This window comes from Calonectris borealis, chromosome 1 (assembly GCF_964195595.1).
Source record: "Calonectris borealis chromosome 1, bCalBor7.hap1.2, whole genome shotgun sequence".
NCBI classification, from domain to species: domain Eukaryota; kingdom Metazoa; phylum Chordata; class Aves; order Procellariiformes; family Procellariidae; genus Calonectris; species Calonectris borealis.
Genome location: NC_134312.1, coordinates 90247869 through 90266709, shown reverse-complemented (window position 1 = coordinate 90266709; position 18841 = coordinate 90247869). Strand labels below are relative to the sequence as shown.

General features: G+C 46.5%; 1 protein-coding gene across 4 annotated transcripts; it reads right to left on the bottom strand.

Annotated features, from left to right (window-relative positions):
• Window positions 1–270: 270 nt before the first annotated feature.
• LOC142089795 (uncharacterized) lies at window positions 271–18837 on the bottom strand. 4 transcript variants are annotated; one of them, XR_012676312.1, is made up of 21 exons: window positions 18659–18837; window positions 18510–18566; window positions 16840–16877; window positions 14983–15123; window positions 13353–13415; window positions 12086–12206; window positions 11562–11654; window positions 10340–10500; window positions 9190–9275; window positions 8891–8974; window positions 7561–7623; window positions 7342–7419; window positions 7161–7249; window positions 6387–6423; window positions 4965–5113; window positions 4686–4748; window positions 4323–4398; window positions 3594–3678; window positions 3325–3412; window positions 2232–2765; window positions 271–1320 (listed from the first exon to the last, which is right to left on the bottom strand). XR_012676312.1 is itself a non-coding variant. In XM_075166722.1 (20 exons), the coding sequence occupies exons 1-20, from the start codon at window positions 18812–18814 to the stop codon at window positions 2655–2657; spliced, it is 1839 nt and encodes a 612-aa protein (XP_075022823.1). In that variant the 5' UTR covers window positions 18815–18837; the 3' UTR covers window positions 271–2654. The 4 variants fall into 4 exon arrangements, 2 of the variants coding, with proteins under 2 accessions (XP_075022823.1, XP_075022834.1); XM_075166722.1 differs by having other exon boundaries at window positions 271–2765; XM_075166733.1 differs by having other exon boundaries at window positions 271–2369.
• Between the last annotated feature and the right edge of the window lie 4 nt (window positions 18838–18841).

Sequence of the window (18841 nt, the reverse complement as noted above, 5' to 3'; positions counted from 1 at the left end):
GGGTGGGAAGGGAGCCAGTGGCAATTAAATGTCGCTTTATAAACAAGGTGTTATTTTATATATATAAAAAAAGATCAATGTGTATATACCGTATATCTATACCCATACATATATCTATGTGAAGCAACAGGATTGTGTGTGTGGTCACTGTGTCCTTTTTGCTCACACAACTGCTTTGCTATTGCACACTGTGGGGATAGAACTGCTGTCAATTAGGAACTGGTCTGCTGTAGAACATGGATAAGCTGACAGGCAGGAAACACAGGGGCCTTGCACCAGGATGAGTAAGGTTTATTTTAGTAACCTCAGTACCAGGGAAGTCTTGCATTGGAAATGAACACTCATGTGATACCAGTTTAGGGAAAGGGAGGACACAGTGTGTGGAAAGACAAAATTACTGTCAGTCAGTAAAAGTTCTCTGTTCTTTTTTCTTCCCACTGTTAGCAGGATGCAAGTATTATTTTTAAAAAATAGCAAACTCTTTATGGTTGGACTCTGGTCTTAAAGGTCTTTTCCAACCTAAATGATTCTATGATTTACTTTAGCTCCTGTCTGTCTTCCTAGTAACTTGAGCGCCCTCACTCTACCCAGAGAATGAACTAAATATTGAAATTATAATTTCAGGGTAGTGTATCATTTAAGAAGGTATTTGAAATAGCTAGCTTCATTTAGCAGGATATAATTGATTATTTTAAACATCCATCTCTAATCCCTCAAGTAGTAGCATTAAATTAGGGAATATTCAGCCATTTCCTTCAAGCAGTAATGTTCCTAGCAGAAATTTATTCTTGTCAAACACTTACCAACTCCCTTATTGCTATACAATGCAGTTCAGCAGTGTTTCACTCCAAGATATGTTGGTAGTGTTTAATAACTTATCATTAATAATAGAGGAAATACTTTGCTTTTAAACTGTTCTTCATAAAGCTGAACTATACTAGAATCTAGTGAAAAAATAGTTGTGGCAGTATCACATAGAGGAATTGAAGATAAAAGACAATATCAACCATATAATTAATTCAACTGTGGATGCTGGTGACAGCTGATGCTTTAACTCAGGTAATTAAGGAGGAGACAGCAATGCAATGTTCTTCCATTTGGGTGCCATCTGACTTAACTTTAGCCATTAGTAAAGTGCTAGCTCTGTTTAAAAAGTGGGTATGTAAGGGAAAAAAAACCCCAAACTGTACTGAGTTTGGGAGAAACTGCAACTACTTTCTGTTCCTTCTTTCCTTCCAAGCTAATTAAGAATACAGTGATCATCTGTGCTCCTGTCTGTAGGACAGCTTCTCCAGCAGCCTGATCACAAGCCCAGGATACCTGAGGAGGTAGGCAACAGGAGATGCCTCTAAGCAAGCTATTCCAAAATGAAAACAAATACTTAGCTTTGGTTATTCCTAAGCCTCTTCTAATCTTTCATGTGGCCCTAGTGCTGCTGACAGGGTACAGGTACTTGGGAGTTTACAGTCTGGGGCCTTTCAATGAAACACAGTACTGTGGCTTAGAGCCATGTCATGCTTTATGTAGTATAGCCTCATCTTTAATCCGTGTCTTAATTCTACCTTGATTACTTCAAGGAAGTACATTTGGGATAAGGGGGAGTTGGCTTCTTATCTACAGCAAGCTCTTTGCTGCACATGGCTTTGTGCAACACCTTTCTTGCACTCAGCTTCAACTCTTGCCAGTAGCTCAGTAGCGTTGCCTACTTTCGGTTACCTGTTTGTAATAGCTGGCACAGCACCCCTTAAGTAGTATTTCACAGCACTACCAAGTAGTTTCTTCCATTTGGACACCTAAATGATAGTAGGCTTATACTTAAGCAACCAGTGGGAGAAAAGAGGCTCTCCAAGACTTAGCTTGGGAAAGAGAGATGTGCAACAGAAAGCCAGAACCCTGAACCAGGGCTTTGGGTCACAGAGTTGATGGGGGTTCATGCTCTGCTTTTTCCTCCCCTTGCACGTAAGGCTGAAGGTAGGGAGGACTGCTCATGCAGTGAGCACATCCATACGTCGTGCAACAGTTAGATTGACCTTACACTGTTTGCAGCATGAGGGACAGAAGCACAGTCACACTTCCATAGCTATAGGCTTTCTATTTTGTTCTGAGGGACTATCTAAGTAAGGGGCTACAACACACAGTACTTAATTGCAGGTGTGTTAAGATCCTCCTCATTCCAAGGGAGCTAGGCATTATTTCTTAAGGGAAGCTGCCTCTCCCCCTTAAAACAGTACCTTTGTTATATCCTGGAGCAGGAGGAGTTCTGTGAGAAGGTTTAAGGTCTAGGGATTGTACCTTTCCATGCACAGTAGTACAAACTGCCCTCATGCAGTCCTTTAGATGCAACTGTCTTCCATCTTTACACAGGACCCCTACATGGAAAGAAGTTGCAGAAGATAGTTACAGCTTCCCCTTTTGGCAAAAACTAAGCGAGGATCTAGCTAGCACAAGTTGGTCTCCCAGTATAAACTGGGCCACCCAATAACAAACAGGGAGCAGAAATTATGTCTGCTCAGCATCAATGCCTGCTTAGATCACTGTTCCTCCCCATTCCTGAGTCAGCCTTATTCAGATGAACATTGAAAACAAGTCCGCTCTAATACTTGGTCAGGTCAGACTAGGAAAAGAAAGACTTATTCCCCATCTTGGTCACTCCATCATGCGAGGATATCGTAATAAATGGATGGTTTTTTGGTCTGGTAACGAAACTGCTCTAGCTTCAGGCCAATCCTCAGAAGAACAGCTTCATCCCACCATTTTGCCATGACCTGGGAGAAGATGGGGGGGGAGGGGGGGAAGAGTAGCGTCATCACCTACAGATACTCTTGAAAGCCCTGCAAAATATAACTAGATTTTTTTCCCCCAACAGCACCAAAAGGCTATATGCTTTTCCATTTTACCCCAGTAAGTATGGCATCACTTCATTTGGGATAAAGGCAGCTGTGTGACTTTTAATTACAAGACATGGACCTTTCATTTAAATGAGACCCATTTCAAAAGGGAGAAGAGCAAGGAAGGACTTAAAGAAGTTACAGAACGGAGAAATAAGGAAAAGAGAGGAAAGGGTAGTGACAAATAGTGGCTACTGATGCAAGTAGACAGGGAGACAGAGAAATCTATCTCCCAGATACCTGAAGAGTCCCTCTGCCATTCAGGAGTGAGTTACTCTGAGGCAGGTCTCTTCACCCACAAGTTAAAACTTTATTACCCATACCTGCCAACTCCTCAAGTGTGCTGTGTGGAACAGCAGGAACCCGGTTATAGTGGTTCAGGACAAAGCCAGCTGGGGATTTTGTGACCCAGCATTCACAAAGAGCCAATGCTCACCTGGAAGCCGATAGGAAGCCCAGCAGTAGAATATCCAATGGGGACCACAAGGCCTGGAATCCCAGTGAAGTTACCAAGCTGCATGAACCTGGGGGAAAACCTGTCATCAGCATTCCTGCCTTGGGACAGCAGCAAAGCCATTTTTTTGGGGGAGAGGCAGCTAGGATTGCTGTCTCCTGCTTTACAGCCTGAGCTCTTCCAGTTAGTGCAGCTAGTCTCCAGCTGTTCCCAAACTTCTGCTTCCGTAGTGCAAGCAGCACTCTTCTTACCTCATGGACCGGACTGTGAAGGAGAAATCGTTGCTGCCAGTCAAGAGGTCCGATTCATAGATTCTTGGGGCAGTGGTAGCAACAGCTGTGGAGGAATCACAGAATGATTGAGATTGAAAGGGACCTCAGGACATCATCTTGTCTAACCTGTCTCAAGGACGGTCAGTTAGAACAGGTTGCCCAGGACCATGACCGAATGGCTTTTGAATACCCCCAGGGATAGAGATTCCACAGCTTCTCTGGCCAACCTGATCCAGTGCTTAAAGAGCAAAGGAAGAGTCAGCAGTGGGCAATCTTCAAGGAACAGCTCAGTTCGTTAAAGCCACATGTTTGATATACATTGGTGATGCAAACTCACACCCCTGGAATGCATTCAAGTCACTGGGATTTATGAATTAAGCAGTTAGTTTCTATTTAGGGCAAGAACATTTGCATACATAAGTAGATGTCCAGTCCCTCCTGTGTAAATGTGCTGGCTCTGTAGCTCCTGTTTCAAGTACCAAGAAGGAGTTTCTCACTGCCATGGATATAGGCAGTAAGTCTAGAAATACAAGCAAATCTAGAAATACACAGCAGGCTTTCTAACCAGGCTGCATTGTCTTCTAAAGGCTTGAGGCACAGCAAAGGCTTTGCAGAAGAGTCACGCTCTTAAAATGGGGGAGGTAAAGTTAATGGAGTAACTGTTCTTAAAATGCACCACACAGCTGTCGGGGACCAGGCTGCCAATACCTGGTGTAAGGATACAGTTCACAGTGGTGAAGATCTCTCGCAAAAATCTCATGCTCCGAGTTCTCTGTCGATTTGCCTGCAAGCAGAGAGACTACTGTTTGACCGGGCCCTCTTGGTTCATCAGAGCCTATGCCTTTGCAGAAGACGACACCATTCCTGCAGTTTGGAATCAACGTTCAGGACACCAATCCACGTGGCATGTCCTCTGTGGTGCCCCACCATTCAGCATGCTTTCACAGCAGAGGGCAGTACAGCTGGGTGATATCCTTCCACATGTATGGGGAGGTTAAGAGAATCCTCTACCCCACCTTTACCATTTCACTAGGTGGCTCCCTTCAGCCTTCACCACAGTATGTTCCTTACCGTAATATAATCCAGAGCTGTGAACTGGGAAGCCAAGGCCAGGCTAGCCCGAGTTTCCAAATTCTGAAAGAGAAAACATCAGTCGTGGCTCTGCTTGCAAGAAACTGAATGTGACAGCCCAGGACTTCTCTTCCAGGTCTGCTCTCCTGTATCAGTAGTCATCCAACAGGTGGTTTGTCATAGAAAAAGCAGGAGAGCCTCAGGTTTCTCACTGACATGACACTTGTTCTGTATGAGCCGGGACAACTACTGCCACTGATCCAAGCTGCTGCTACTTACCATTTCCTGGAAATGTTTATTGAAGTCAGGTTGCAGGAAGTTCCTCATCTCGCTGAGAATGCAGACTACATGTGCTACTTGCACTTCCTCCATCTCTGGAAGAGACACTTCAACCACGCTGGCTCCCAAACTCTGCAGGTGCTCCACAGCTGAGTACAGAACAGGTAAAGCACAGACAGCATCCTTGAGTTCACCAAACTTCATAGAAGGGCTGTGAATCCCCACCCCTTTGAGAAGTTAGAGACCCCATAGGCCGTTACAAGGCAAGCATCTTCAGTGCATCATGTGGCATGCAGACTGCTGCAGCTGCTTCTCGTAGGCAAAAGCCTTCAGTCTAACTAGATCTCAATATTCCAACAGGGCAGGGGTAGGGGCTTGCAGACAGGTTCCTAACTTACCTGCTACATTTCAGGCAAGTTCATCTCCTCCTTCTAGCCCCCCAGTTAACCCAAAGAGTAAAGGCAGACCAACAGTGCTTCCCTGAGCACTTGACATGACAAGTATTCTAGCAGCATGAAGTGATTATTTAGCATCATGAGATTCCCATTCAGAGCCTCTTCTGAACCATAATGGTACAGGAACCCAGGGTTACTCAAAAGACCAGGTCAACAGTACAGGTTCACTAAATCCTGATGCACTTTAGTAAAGCTGAACACCAAGACTTTGGGAAAAGTGAATCTTTTGCAGTCTAAAAAGAGTCCCCTTCTTTCTTTGACCCCAACTTCTTCATAATTATCCAAGCTTGCCTATTTCACTGGCTTATGGTGCCTCTCTCCTAAGAAAACTCTACACATGTAGAAGCGTGAGTGTCTAAGGAAATAAGGAGGCTGAAGAAAATCCAGTCAAACAAAGCCTGAATACTGTGAACTATCTCAGTTCCAATGCATAGGAGGCCAACTACTATACCAGGCATTGTAGAGTCTTTCTCCCCTGCCCCGCCAAGTGCTCACCAGGGTCAATTTTGCTTGGTCTAAAATCTGACAAAGCCACCCTAAAGGCACCATTTGGCTGATTTCAAGGAAATACCAGAGGACTGGATACATCACAAAGACCTAGCCCTGTCTTTCCTGCTGAACGTTATGTTGTGAAACAAGTCCCTCCCTTAAAAGTCTTTTACCATTAAAGCTTGCAGAGTAAGTATTACTGAGCACAGATCTGTCTTTATACAGATAGAGGCTTAGCACACTGGACTGCATTATTCCATTGTAACATGACAAGCCTACAACTGCCAGGCTTTTTAACCCTCAGTAGTCAGGAGGGCTTCCCCAAAACAAAGCTACTGCTGTTTGTCCAGCCAGACCTCTTTAAGCATCTGCCTTTAAGGACTTCAGGCAAGATCTTTTTAATGCATACATAAGAGAAGCACCAAGTGATACCATGACATCAGGCAGAATAAGAGACTTACAGACTTTTCCTCTTTACCTTTCTCACAGATGGACAGGACTTCAGCATCACATGCCTAGAGAAAAAGAGGAAAGAACTAAGTAGACTTTAGTCACTGCCCTCCTCTCCTTGGTGAGCACACTCAAGAGGATTTCAGTCCTCATGGAGCTTTCCTTGTTCCTGTCCCTAATGGTAGTGAAACATAGCCCTCCAGGACTGCCTTAGGCCACCTGCTCCAAGAAAACAGCTTGCAGGTCATACCCCTGTGGAAAAGGAAAGGTCATCTTTTCCAGAGGAGAGGATATTCCTCCTCTGCACTGGGGCAGAGCCAGGAAGAGTCCTTGTTTTCCTTCAGGGAAGAAATCCTGAGCACATTTGTGGGGTTGCATTACAATTGCCAAGAGGTACTAGCTTGCAAGTCCAGTTTCTACATTGGAATGATGAAATATTACTCAGCAGCTACAGCATTGTCACCAAATGGATACACTAATTTTCCTCATTTGATTTTAAACTAACTGGCTTTTGTAATCAGTTCTGAAGCATTGCTTCCAATAGAAACAGCAATATGAGGAAGCATACTGCCACCAACTGTACAGGCATTACCCTTCCTCATGCCTCCAACCGACTTTTACTCAAAAGGCTGCCTTAGGAAAAAATCTATACCTGTTGATGTTTTCACCCAGGCTATATTCTCTTCCAATTATGGAACTAAATATGAGAAGCTCTAATGATGACAAGCAAGAGAACAGTGAATGCATTGAATTCCTTCAAAATCTCATTTTGCAAAGCAGCAAACAGAGATGGAACAGGCACCTTAAAAAATGTCCAGTCCACTCCCAGTTTTAAGCCTTTCAGGTCAGGAGCACACATATCAGACAGGGTTGCTTTGGGCTGTTTTAGTCCTGCAGGGAACAAAGAAGAGTTCCTCCTTTTATCTAGGATGCCTCTAGAAAGGCAGAGCACTTGGGCTCAGGGAGGGAGAAGGCTCACCTACCATATGGATAGAGCGGATCTGGCTCACCAAGGATACTGTAAACAATGGCTGCATCTGCCACTGAGGTACAGATAGGGCCTGTAAAAGAGAGATCAGTTATAAAAATGTGACGAGGGGTAAATAGTACCTTCCTCCCAAGGTCTTTTGTAGGTACAGATTGCCTCCCCTGTGAGTACAGCACACAGCAAAGTCTCTGAAGTGGAGCACAAGTCCTCTTACCTACGCTGACTGTGGAGTAACAGAGTGGCAAGCTGCCATGAGAACTGATGCGCCCAAATGTACCTAGAGAAAAAGAAATGGCCAGTTAGCTAGATACCAGCAGTCACTGGTAAGATCCGACCTGGATGGCTCTGGTGCACCCAGTCGGTAAGCATCACACCCCTGCCAGTCACTTTTATGTCTGCCGTTTCAGAGCCCAGTCACTCATCTTTCAATACCCTGCTTCTGCTGACCACGATCTGTCTCATCAGTGAAACAGATGCGTTTAACAAATAGTGAAACTGTTTTCCCCCATAAGAAATTATTTAGGTTAGTACAGGAACATTTTGAAATACATGCATTTAAATATGCAGAAGCAGCATCTATAGTATGGAGGATGGAGAGGCAGGAGCAGGATTACCAACAGCAGGAGATACCACCCCCTGGGAGATCTCACCCACTTCATCGGGCAGGAGCAGGATTATCAACAGCAGGAGATACCACCCCCTTCACCACTCCACCAGTGAGACTTCATGCTTAACACCAGTTGTCTTCTGCGAGTACTCAGATCATCTTTCTGAACAATTACATTTTTGTCATCATCATCATCATCTTCCTCAGATGAATCAAGCCTAATCAAGTTGATCACATGTGAAGGATGGAAAAACAGAATAATGGCTGAGTATCTGGTCTCAGATGAAGCAGCCAAGATCCTTCAGAATGATAAACCATTCCGAAAAGCCAGCATCTCTTCCAAGTGACAATCCTGCCTCGCCACCTTCCACGCTGTAGACACTGCCCTGTGCATTTCTTATGTCCTCTGCACAGTCCCCTTGATTACATTAATTCTTACTGCAAAAACTGCACTGCTACTTCTTGTAACACTGAGATAAGAGGGAACGGCTACATCCTGGTTTCCTACAAACCTATTACCAGATACAAATCTGAGCAGCATCAGCCTCTCCATATAATTGGGGTGATGGCAAACCCTTGTGGGTGGAGATGCTTTCCAACAGCTCACTACAGATACCCAACTATGTTGGAAACATCTCCCAGCTGAGAAGGAAGATTGAAGAGGGACGAGCGGGTAGAAAGAAAAGCAGCAAGCATGTTTTGTTTAGCATTTGACTTAAATCAGTTAGGGTTTTTTGAACATCTGTTCAATAGCCAGTACTGAGAATAATTCCACTCTGCCAGTCCAACCCACATGACTCTCAGAGTGTTATACTCCAGAGTTTCTCTGGCTGAGTTTTGCTTGACAGGAATTAACGGACTGTGCCTGACTTGTTTCTGGCATTCTGTCTGATACAGCAAACAAGACACACACCCCTCCATGATTAAAAGGCTCTACCTTTCAGCCCCACCACACCACAGAACGAAGCAGGAATCCTCACAGAGCCTCCTCCATCTGTGCCAATAGCCACCGGGCAGAGACCTACAAAAAAACCCACACATTGGCCTGTGATCAGAGAGACATCGTGTTGCCCTGTCCGTTTCACCAGCAGCTGTAGCCAAGAGAGCACACAGAGCACTCTGTTCAGCTAGGAGTTCCCTCCAGCTTCTAAACCCACTCATAAAAACTAAATGCCTGAGGTACTTTGGCTCAGGACCTTCCTCCCACCACCCTGAACTCCGTTTAGGACCACCTACCTGCTGCTACAGCTGCTGCTGACCCACTGGAGCTCCCACCTGTGAAGTGGTTAGGCTTGTAGGGATTCCTAGGGATCTTGTGGTACCTGAGGCAGACAAATAGTGTTGAATCTTTTCCTAGGAAGGACCACGTGCGCTACAGGGCAGGAAAAGATCCAGAAACACAACTCAGGGATTCCGATCTCATAGTAAAGAGATACCATTTCATCCCAGATAGTGCTATGTCCCTAGAAAACAAGATGCAAAAAAGACTTCTGCCTCAGCGTCCAATTTCTTGTTACCATAAGCAGCCTATCCAAGAGAGAGACTCAAAGCAAGAGAAAGGACGCTGCTCCAGCTCTTCTGTCTGCGATAGCCCTGTGCCATTACTGCATGCCGCAGTGCATTAGGCAGTTCCAAAAGGTGCAGCAGTTGGTGGCCAGCAATTCTTACAGACAAGCAAGTCGGCATCCCAAGTTCCGCCCAGCAGCAGCTCCCAAAGCCTCCAGTCTGACCCCAGTCCCCAGACACCAAAGAGACCTGCCAGGCAGCAGGGTATCCAGCCAACCTCACACAGTGAGGAAATGCCCTGGCACGTAGTTGCAGCTGAGGAGGAGCCCCAGTTCCATCCAGCTGCACATGCACGAAGCATGGCTCTGCACATGGCTTGTCATTGCTCTGGAATAGCAATTCTCAGCTTGGCTATAGCTGGAGAATTCACAACAGTAAAGCAAATTCCACTGAACCTGTTTTAGCTAGGAAATAAAAACACTACATTCTCTTGAGATGACTGTACCATTAGCCATTACTGTGACTGAGCATGAGATTACTATTTATTTGTTTTCTCTCACTGCTTTTGTCTACCACTCACCCTGTAAACATTCACACCTCTAGGCCTGTAAGACCTGGCAAACCAAGTTCCTTACTCAGCAGACACCACTTGGATCCTCTCCTTCCTTTGGTTTCAGGAGCCTTCAGGCTTCCACAGGTACTCTGACCCTCAAATTTACAATGCTGGGTTTTCGTACCCGCAGGGTTCTCCTTGCATGGGGTGCTTCTGTCAGTTTTATTCTCACATGCTCGCTCTATTTTCATACCCTTCCCTGTCAGTTCTGGACAGACTTTTAGGTCTTTCTAGACCCAGGGAAAGAGAGGGGAAAGGGATTTTTACCTATTAGGGTTGCATCCAGTTGTTCCAGTCCCTAGTTCATGCATGTTTGAGACCCCAATAATGATAGCCCCAGCCTCTCGCAGCTTCTTGGCCACAGTAGCATCTTCTGTTTCGGGCTCTGTCCCAAGATACACTGTTCCCACTCGGTGATGGTAAGGTACCTTAGCAAGGAGACACCTTATTATTCATCCTAAAACCCTGGCAAGGCAGGCAGGCACATGTGCATGCTTCATATGTACATGCTTCACATGTACACTTCAATTCCACAACAGATCCTGGACATTAGGATCCACAGAGGTAAGTAAGGGCTAGGAAGCTTCACTCTTCAACTTGTGCTGTGTTGGTTTCTGTTAGGAGGGACATTTAACTCTTCAATATTTGGTCCTTCTCCCATACAGAGGAGTCCTTTTAATACAGAAGAGCAGAAACATGTAGATGGTCAAAAAGTCTGCCTCCCTGCAGCAATGCAATTGTTATGCCCAGAGGCTGCAGAACAGTCAGCTTGGCCCCACAGCACACAGGAGCTCTATTTTCCATTTTTCTACAGACAGAACTGCAGTGTTTCAGATTTGCAGTGCTTTGAAGCAAGGCACCGAGGTTAGATGGATGCCAAAATACCAGATGGACTCATTTTCAGGATATGCTAAGTACTCTTCACTTCGATGCAGCAGTGGAAGAATCTGTACATAAACAGGACTCCCACCGTATGGGTAGGACTCTGCAGAGCCTATGACAGCTTGATGGCACTGCCAGGAGTATTTAATGGTAACTGTTGTTAGGCCACAGGCAAAACTCCTTGTGAGTGGGAATTTTCAAAGTAACTTGCATATTTCCGACACAAGTATGTCCTTTAAGGTAAGGAGAGAGGGATGTTTTGCCAGTGGAGCAGTCAGTGCCTGAGAAATACAGACAGTTATGCCCACTGCTATAGATGCTTTTATACATTCTTACTTCATCGTAAGAGGGACTGTTTCCCACCCCCAACCTGTACTCCCAAGGGATTAAAGAGAGCAGTACAAGATATGGAACACGTCTGCTGTACCCAAGATCTGTCTTCACCTGGCAAAACTTGTTAATCCTACTCGGTAAACCCACATACTACCTCTTATTACAAACATATTCTCAGGCTTCTGCTGAGGAGTTGGTCTTAAAACCTTGTCGCAGTGAGTTGTCCAGGTGGACCACCTGCAGCATGAACTGACAGCTAGACAAGGAAACTCACCACTTTGAACTCTTCTTTCAGACACACTGGGATGCCATCCAGATAAGACAGGGTACATTTATTCCTGTAACGAGCAGTGGAGGCCTCAGCCATCTGCACAGAGGAAAAAAAAAAAGTATATATTATATATATTTAGTTGAGCTGAAGGTCATTACCAGTATCAGAACAGATACCAGAAATGGCTTTCTCCGGCTTCTAATAAGCCAAACTATGTAAGTTTCTTTCTTCTTCCACCATATGCTGATTAGAAACTACTACTTGGAAGCATCTATGCTAACGGATGCCACATAAGCACAGAAGTCCCATTTTAAACATAGACGTCCAGCAGGAAACAGATTGCTTTAATGCTACCTATCTTTGAGGGAAAGAAAGCAAACTTGTTTGTAGTCCTCTACACAAGGAGGGAGGAAAGATGTACGTATTTTTCTGTGCAATATATCAGCAGAAGAGCCTCTGCCCCTTCTAATGGATGCTACTGCTCTTGGGGTGGCAGAGGCCCCTTTCCTATCAGAGGCAGACATTACCAGCATGATTTGCTCCTGGTCCCATTGCACTATCGCTCTGAGTGGGGGCGTGGATTTGTCGCAGTCCTCCAGCATGGCAATGATGTTCTTTGCTACCTGAGATGGCGTCAGCTTCCCACTCCTACAGGATAGGAGAAGTTGGGACCTTGTTACAACACCCCCACACCACACCCACGCACAGGGTTTGTCGCTCATGTAGCAAGATGGCAGCTGTCACAGCTGTAAGCAAGAACTAGCTAAGAATCTGTGTTTGGTGATGACTTCAACACAGTTGACACCATCAAGACAGGAGATTCCCTTCCTCAAGGGGAGGATTTGCCTTCACAGCACGCCCCCAACCCTTAGAGTAGGGACAAGAGCTAGGACATTTACTCAGATATTCCTGAACCACCAGATAAACAGGGAAGGACAGCTGACAACTCAAGCTCTTGAAAGCCTGAGGCTATGAAACTCCCAGTATCATGAGCTAAGACCAAGAGGGCCCCTTTATACAGGCCTCCCATTACAGAGAAGGGGCTCACAGCATTACCATCATAACCCATCTTTAACAAACAGGCCTTCCCTCCCTCCTGGCAAAAGGCTACGTTACACCACAAACACATCTACCTCTGGCTAACACGAAAGCCTCACCTACAACACCAGACTGCAGCGTCAGCCTTTTTCTCCAAGGCTGCAGTCTACTGGCAGAGGTGGCCCTTGAGCAACAAGTGCCAGGAGTGCAAGAGGATTTATTTGAGCGCTCCACATCTGGCACGTGTCCCAGAGGCAACCAGGAGTTACCGAGCAGCCAACAGCTCGCAGAACCTCAGAGTCAGGGATGTGCTCCCAGCTCTTCCCGAGCTGGACACGTTACTGGGTGAAAGCAGTCAAACTGCTCACAGGAGCACAAGTGGCTGGGGAACCAAGGGATTCTTCGGAGACCCACAGTATGTGCAACTCGCATCATCCAGATGAACCTTTCTCTCCTTCTCTTTCACATGTTTGGGCAAACAGAGTAGGGAGAAATCTCCCCCAGAGGAGACTGACAATAAGCCAAGGAAAACAGGGTTTAAATATCCTTGCAGGGCTTGTAACAGCTGTGCCAGCTCTCCCAGTTGGCTTTCCTTTGTTTTTCTGTTAGAGGGAAAGGACTGGGAAAGGTGATGGTAAAGAGTGGTACCTCAAGGACAATCCTAACAAAGAGATGCCTGAGAGCTTGTGGAACAGTAGCAGCCCACAGCAGGGGAACATGGGAGACAGGTTGTCTCCAGACCATAATTTCACCTACCGGTAGCAGTCCAGGTAGTCTTTGATCCCTTTGAAGCTAAACCCATTGCTAGCAGAATCAGACCTGCAAAGAAAGGATTAAAGGGGCAAATGTGAACCATCAAAGCCACCTCTGTTTAGACCTGCAGACTTCAGCGTCACAGTCCAACGCAGGCTGGGCATTACTCACTCACAGTAAACCTGCTGGTCACCGTTCGGACTGCTAGCCTACGCATTTCAGCTCACTCTCTGTCAGACTCCTTGCACACATGCAAGACATCAGGTACGCTAAGGGTGCCACAGAAATAAGGGTCAGTCTTGCTGACATGTTCTAGTTGGTTCATATTTCTACTGCAACACAGCAGTCACTGAACTGTTCAAAATTTATTCCAGGTTTACATTTGCTACTTACCACTGGAGCATTACAGAATAGTTAGAATATACTGGTAAACCTTCTCCCAGGATCTCTGTCCCAAGTTCGATCCAGATAGCCAGCAGCACATAGAGCGTGCGGTGCGGAAGGGGGAAGAGACATGCAGCACATACAAGGATTCACATCAGCAAACTGCTTAAAAACTAAATCGATGGCTCTAGCACTTAAGAAATAGACCATTTCTCATCACATCAGGATTGACATAAGATCATCTGAAGAGCCAGCTACAATTACTACTCCTGTGATGTCTCCATACCATCACCCAAACCAGAAGCCATATCCTGGAATAGGACACGTACGGCACCATAATGTGCTACGCAGGGAAGAGGCAAGGCTCCAGCAACCTGCCCTCTAATACTCAATATATCACTGGTGGAGCTGGGGACACAAGAACCAGAAGGATGCACTCACTCTGACCAATGCCTGCAGGAAATACATCCCTTCCTCTAAAGTGAAGGAGCTGAAAGTTTTTCCTTGCTCTGGCTTAAGAACTCAAGCAGGGAGCAATCTTAGTCTTGCTAAAAGCAGAGATACATACAGAGAACCCACTCTTTGAGACACTGACGAAGTGCAGCTCATAGACATCTTCAGTAACTGCTGGATAGGCCCACAACTAAGAACCAAAACCAGATGGGGAGAGCATTCATAGCAGCCCAGCTACTCCCACCTCAGCATCAGACCTCAGTGAAACACACGAGCCTGAATAATGTTTCACCAGGAATCTAGTGGGATTTAGTCAAGAACAGACTGCAATCAAGAAGCTGAACAGGCTTTTCTCCAAGCAACCTAACTGTCAAAGCCTAATTTCTTGTGTGTTGTTATCTCTGTACCCTGTGTTCCTCCACTGCTCCCAGAAACCCTTGTGTTCTCTTTGAGATTCCTTGCAGGCAAGAAAGAGCATACCTGCAAACTCACTTGAAGGGATGTACGTGCCAACTAGCCAACCGCTAAGTGTATCTGCTGTAATAGTACAACCAGATCCCTGGCAAGGGCAGAATTCGGTCTCTCCCCAATAAGCAGACTCCCTGAAACTTGCAGAAACTTCACATTGCTTCTAACTACTGGTGATTTATAAGTTACAAAAGGAAAGATGACTGACAGCACAATTTGTTTTGTAAAGTAGCTGGGCATGGAAAAAGATTTTAATACAGATTACTGACGATGACAGCTTCCCACTAGTAAAACAGCGCCACTCCACCCTTACACATCATACACTGACCTTGCGTCTATCAGCTGATTGATAATATCTGAAGTGCTTTTAGCCTCAGACTTGTCTTCCGCAACCTCCGCAGCAACCTCCGGGATAAATGTGGGATCTTCGTGAATGTCAAGTGAACGCATGAGCGAGAAGTTGTTCAGCCTGAAAGAGAGCAAGTCACTGCTAGAGTTTGTAAGCTCTACCATGACTAATTTTTCAGACTGTTCAGGGGGAACCTTACCCAAAAACATTTTGTCTTAGCAGTCTGCTCTCACAGCAGGGAGTTGCAACACTTACAAGATAATCTCTCACACCTTTCCTAAAGGCAGCATCAAATCTATTCTGCTTGCTTAACAAAGCCTCCTACCTCTTGACATAACGCCAGACAGCCTCTGTAAATCCAAGCTGGGAAAGAACCGGTAAAAGTTTTCAATTCATTTTAATTAGATATATCACCCACAGACCAATAAAGACAGGAATGAAGAGGAAAAGAAAAGGAGAAAGTAGTATAAGCCATACATTCAAGCAGTAATCCTGTTAAATCACCTCTTCAGACTTTTCGATGACCTGCTTCAACATAGGTCGTTCGCAACCAAATACAACAGGGATTGCAGCACGAGTCCAGGGCTTGGAAAATGTAATGAAGCAAGGAAATCAAGACCCTGTCATAGATGTCAAGGAATGATCTGCTGTGTAACAGCAGTGACACTTGTCTGAGTTTGATTCACTCAAAAAGCCCATGCCCCAAGTAAAAATTCAGGGGTACCAATTGTGTGTAACACATGTCTCAGTGTCCTGGGATCTGCACAGATGACCCATCAAATGACGGGCAAACTATGTGAGCCAAGTGTGAGCTTGAGGTTCCTGACACCTCTTACCTGAGTGGCTCTTAGTGCAATGTACACTTGAAAGCACAGTTTCTAAACAAAAACGTAAATGAGAGAGAAGGAGAAAAGGCTGACCTAAAATGGTGAGTATCTTTAAAAAGAACGTCTGGCCTCATTTCCCCACTACTACTATACTTTTACCACTACTGGTGATAAACAGCAGCTTTGCACATTCACAAGCTTTGAAAGAAAAACTGTTCTTTAGCACAAGAACAGAAAGGCAAAGAGGCAAGCTGATGAACTCGGTTTCTATGCACCTGTCCAAGTCTGAAAAAAGGTTAATTTCTTCCGATAGAGACCCATTCAAACGAGAGTTAGTAAACAACATCTATGACAATCTTGCTCACTCTCCAATCAAGTTATGCAGCTTCCCTCGCAGAAAACCTGTAAGCCGTGTGCAATGCAAGCACCTTTAAAAAAAAAAAAACACAAAAAAAACAACAAAAAAAGAAGAAACATGTCCTGGTTCCAGCTGGGATAGGGTTAACTTTCTTCCCAGTAGCTTGGGGGGTGTGCTGTGTTTTGGGTTCGGTGTGAAAGGAGCGTTGATGGCCCATTGATGCTTTGGCTGTTGCTGGGTGATGCTTGCACCGGGAGGGGGAAGCACAGCCGGGGTGGTGGACCCAGCTGGCCAATGGGGTATTCTATACCATCATGCTCAGTATAAAAACCGGGGGGGGGGGGGGGGGGGGGCTCGCCCCCCATTCATGACACGCGGTCGGCGAGCAGTTGTATTGTGCATTGCCTGCTTTGTGTATTCTGTTATTGTTGTTGTTCTCATTGTTATTATTACTGTTCTACTTAGTTTTATTTCAATTATTAAACTGTTTTTATCTCAGCCCGGGAGCTTTCCTACTTGTGCCCTCCCGATTCTCTCCCCCATCTCACCGGGGGGGTGATCGAGCGGCTGCGTGGAGTTTATTTTTGCTGGCTGGGGTTAAACCATGACAAAACAAAAAACCTGAAGGGGGAGAAGACTCCCCACTCTTACCTTATTAAGAGTGGCAGTAAGCAGATCTGTCCAAAAGCCTAGAAGAAAGTAAGCAGAAACATTGGTTTGCAGTAACTTTGACCTGAACACCTTCCTCACTAGACAAGGAATGCTGAATGTGCTTACAATTGCTGCAGTCTCAGAGCACCCTAGAGAGCATGCAATGCTATGTAGTAAAAAAAAAAAGCACAAATACTTGTATTTCACACCACAAAGTTGGCCCAAAATGCTTTCCCCCCACCTCTCATATTTATATAATTATAAAGAGTGTATTCTTCTGGTTCTGCTGCCTTTGTCCTTCCCTGACTCAGCCGAGAAAGCCTGCAGCTGCAGGCTGCAACACTGTTAAGAGGCATCCATATAGCTCCCATCTGTTACTTTCTTCATGTTCCACAGATGATGCAAACACTGGATAAGATAGAAGCGTATTATTATTTTGTTTATGCCCACTGCTAGGATCTTTCCTGTCACTCAACCAGCTCCTGCAGTAAACCAAGTCAACTTAGAAAAGCATGAGAAATTTAGAGACTCCATGGTAGCAGACAGCTGAAAACACTCTTTGAATGCCTTGGTTTCCAGTGTAGCAATACCAGCAGTCCCAAAGAGACCAGCCTTGTTCTAGCCTGTCTTAGCAGCTCAACAATGGACTTCAAAACCTTTTTAGGGATGTACAAATACAGTACAAGTCTGAAGCAAGGCTCACACTTCTAGATCCATGAAATGATATATTGCCTCACACATTACGTAAGAATTGCAGTCTCTTTTGAAAACACATTGCTCCTAATTTACATCTAATCTAAGACAGCACAGTCTTGTAGGAGATTGAGAATCTCGCATCCCCCCTCCAAAGGGGATGTCAGGAAAAGAAACAAGCCCAGGGCCATGCACCAGAAGCGGCCACAAAGCAAAGGATAAAAAGGTATTCTGGTTGTTATATCCTGGAAGAAAGCCACTTGCAAGGTATTCTCATGAATAAACACAGCCCATCACTAGCTTTCACTCCAGGCCTAACCAGCTGCCAAGGTCTGTAACAGGCCACACTGCTGAAATGAGACTTTCGTGCCTAACTTGACACTAGCTCAAAAGGAAAGGTCCAGCAGCAGCAACAAAATCCACTCGCTTTTGGGTGGACGCTGCTGCAAGGCGCTCATTGCCAAGGGGACACAGGCTTCTCTCCCCCCAGCACCCTGCCGTACAACGGCCTCGGCTCAAAGGCATGCCAAAGCCCACCCGAGGAAGAGCGCTGGGGGGACAGCTGCCTTCAGCATCTTCCTGAAAACCCCAGTCGGAGGGATGAAGGACCCGAACCCTTTCACGTCCGAGGAAAGCTGGCGGCGGCTGTATTCTGGGTTGGATGTCGGCTTCGGGCTCTCCATGCCCGAAGACAGTCACCACACCCTCACCCCAGAGGCCAGCTCTCTCTCTCCCCACGGCATCCCACCTGGGAGGCAGGCTGAACCCAAAACCACGCAGAGAGCCACAACCTCTCTACAATGTCCCAACAAACGCGGGTTTTACTTTCCCACCGAGACCCCCTCTCTCCGAAACCCCCGGCAGTCTTGGCCGCTTTCCCTCAGCAGCCTCGGGTTGTACTGCCTTGTTTACCCGGTTCCCGCGACGCCGTCAGGTGCCGGGCCCGGGCGCCGACCCGGCCCCGCGCCCCCACTCACCGTGTTGACCACATGGACGAAGAGGCGCAGCCCGTAGCCGCACAGCCGCGGGGCCCACTGCGGAGAGGAGGCGAGAGGTGAGTGCCGGGCCGCCGCCCCCCGCCCGGCCGCCCGCTCGCTCGCTCCCTCCCTCCCTTCCCGGCGCTCACCGGGTCCCGCGGCGGACCGCGGCCCCGCGCCTCGGCCCGGCCCGGCTCCCGGCGGCGCAGCGCGCCCTCCGCGCTGCCCGTGTGCCGCCGCACGCAGCACAGGTAGGCGGCGACGGCCGGCAGCAGCGAGAGGAGCAGCAGCAGCAGCGGCGCCATGACCGTCCTTCCACCGAGCCCCCACAG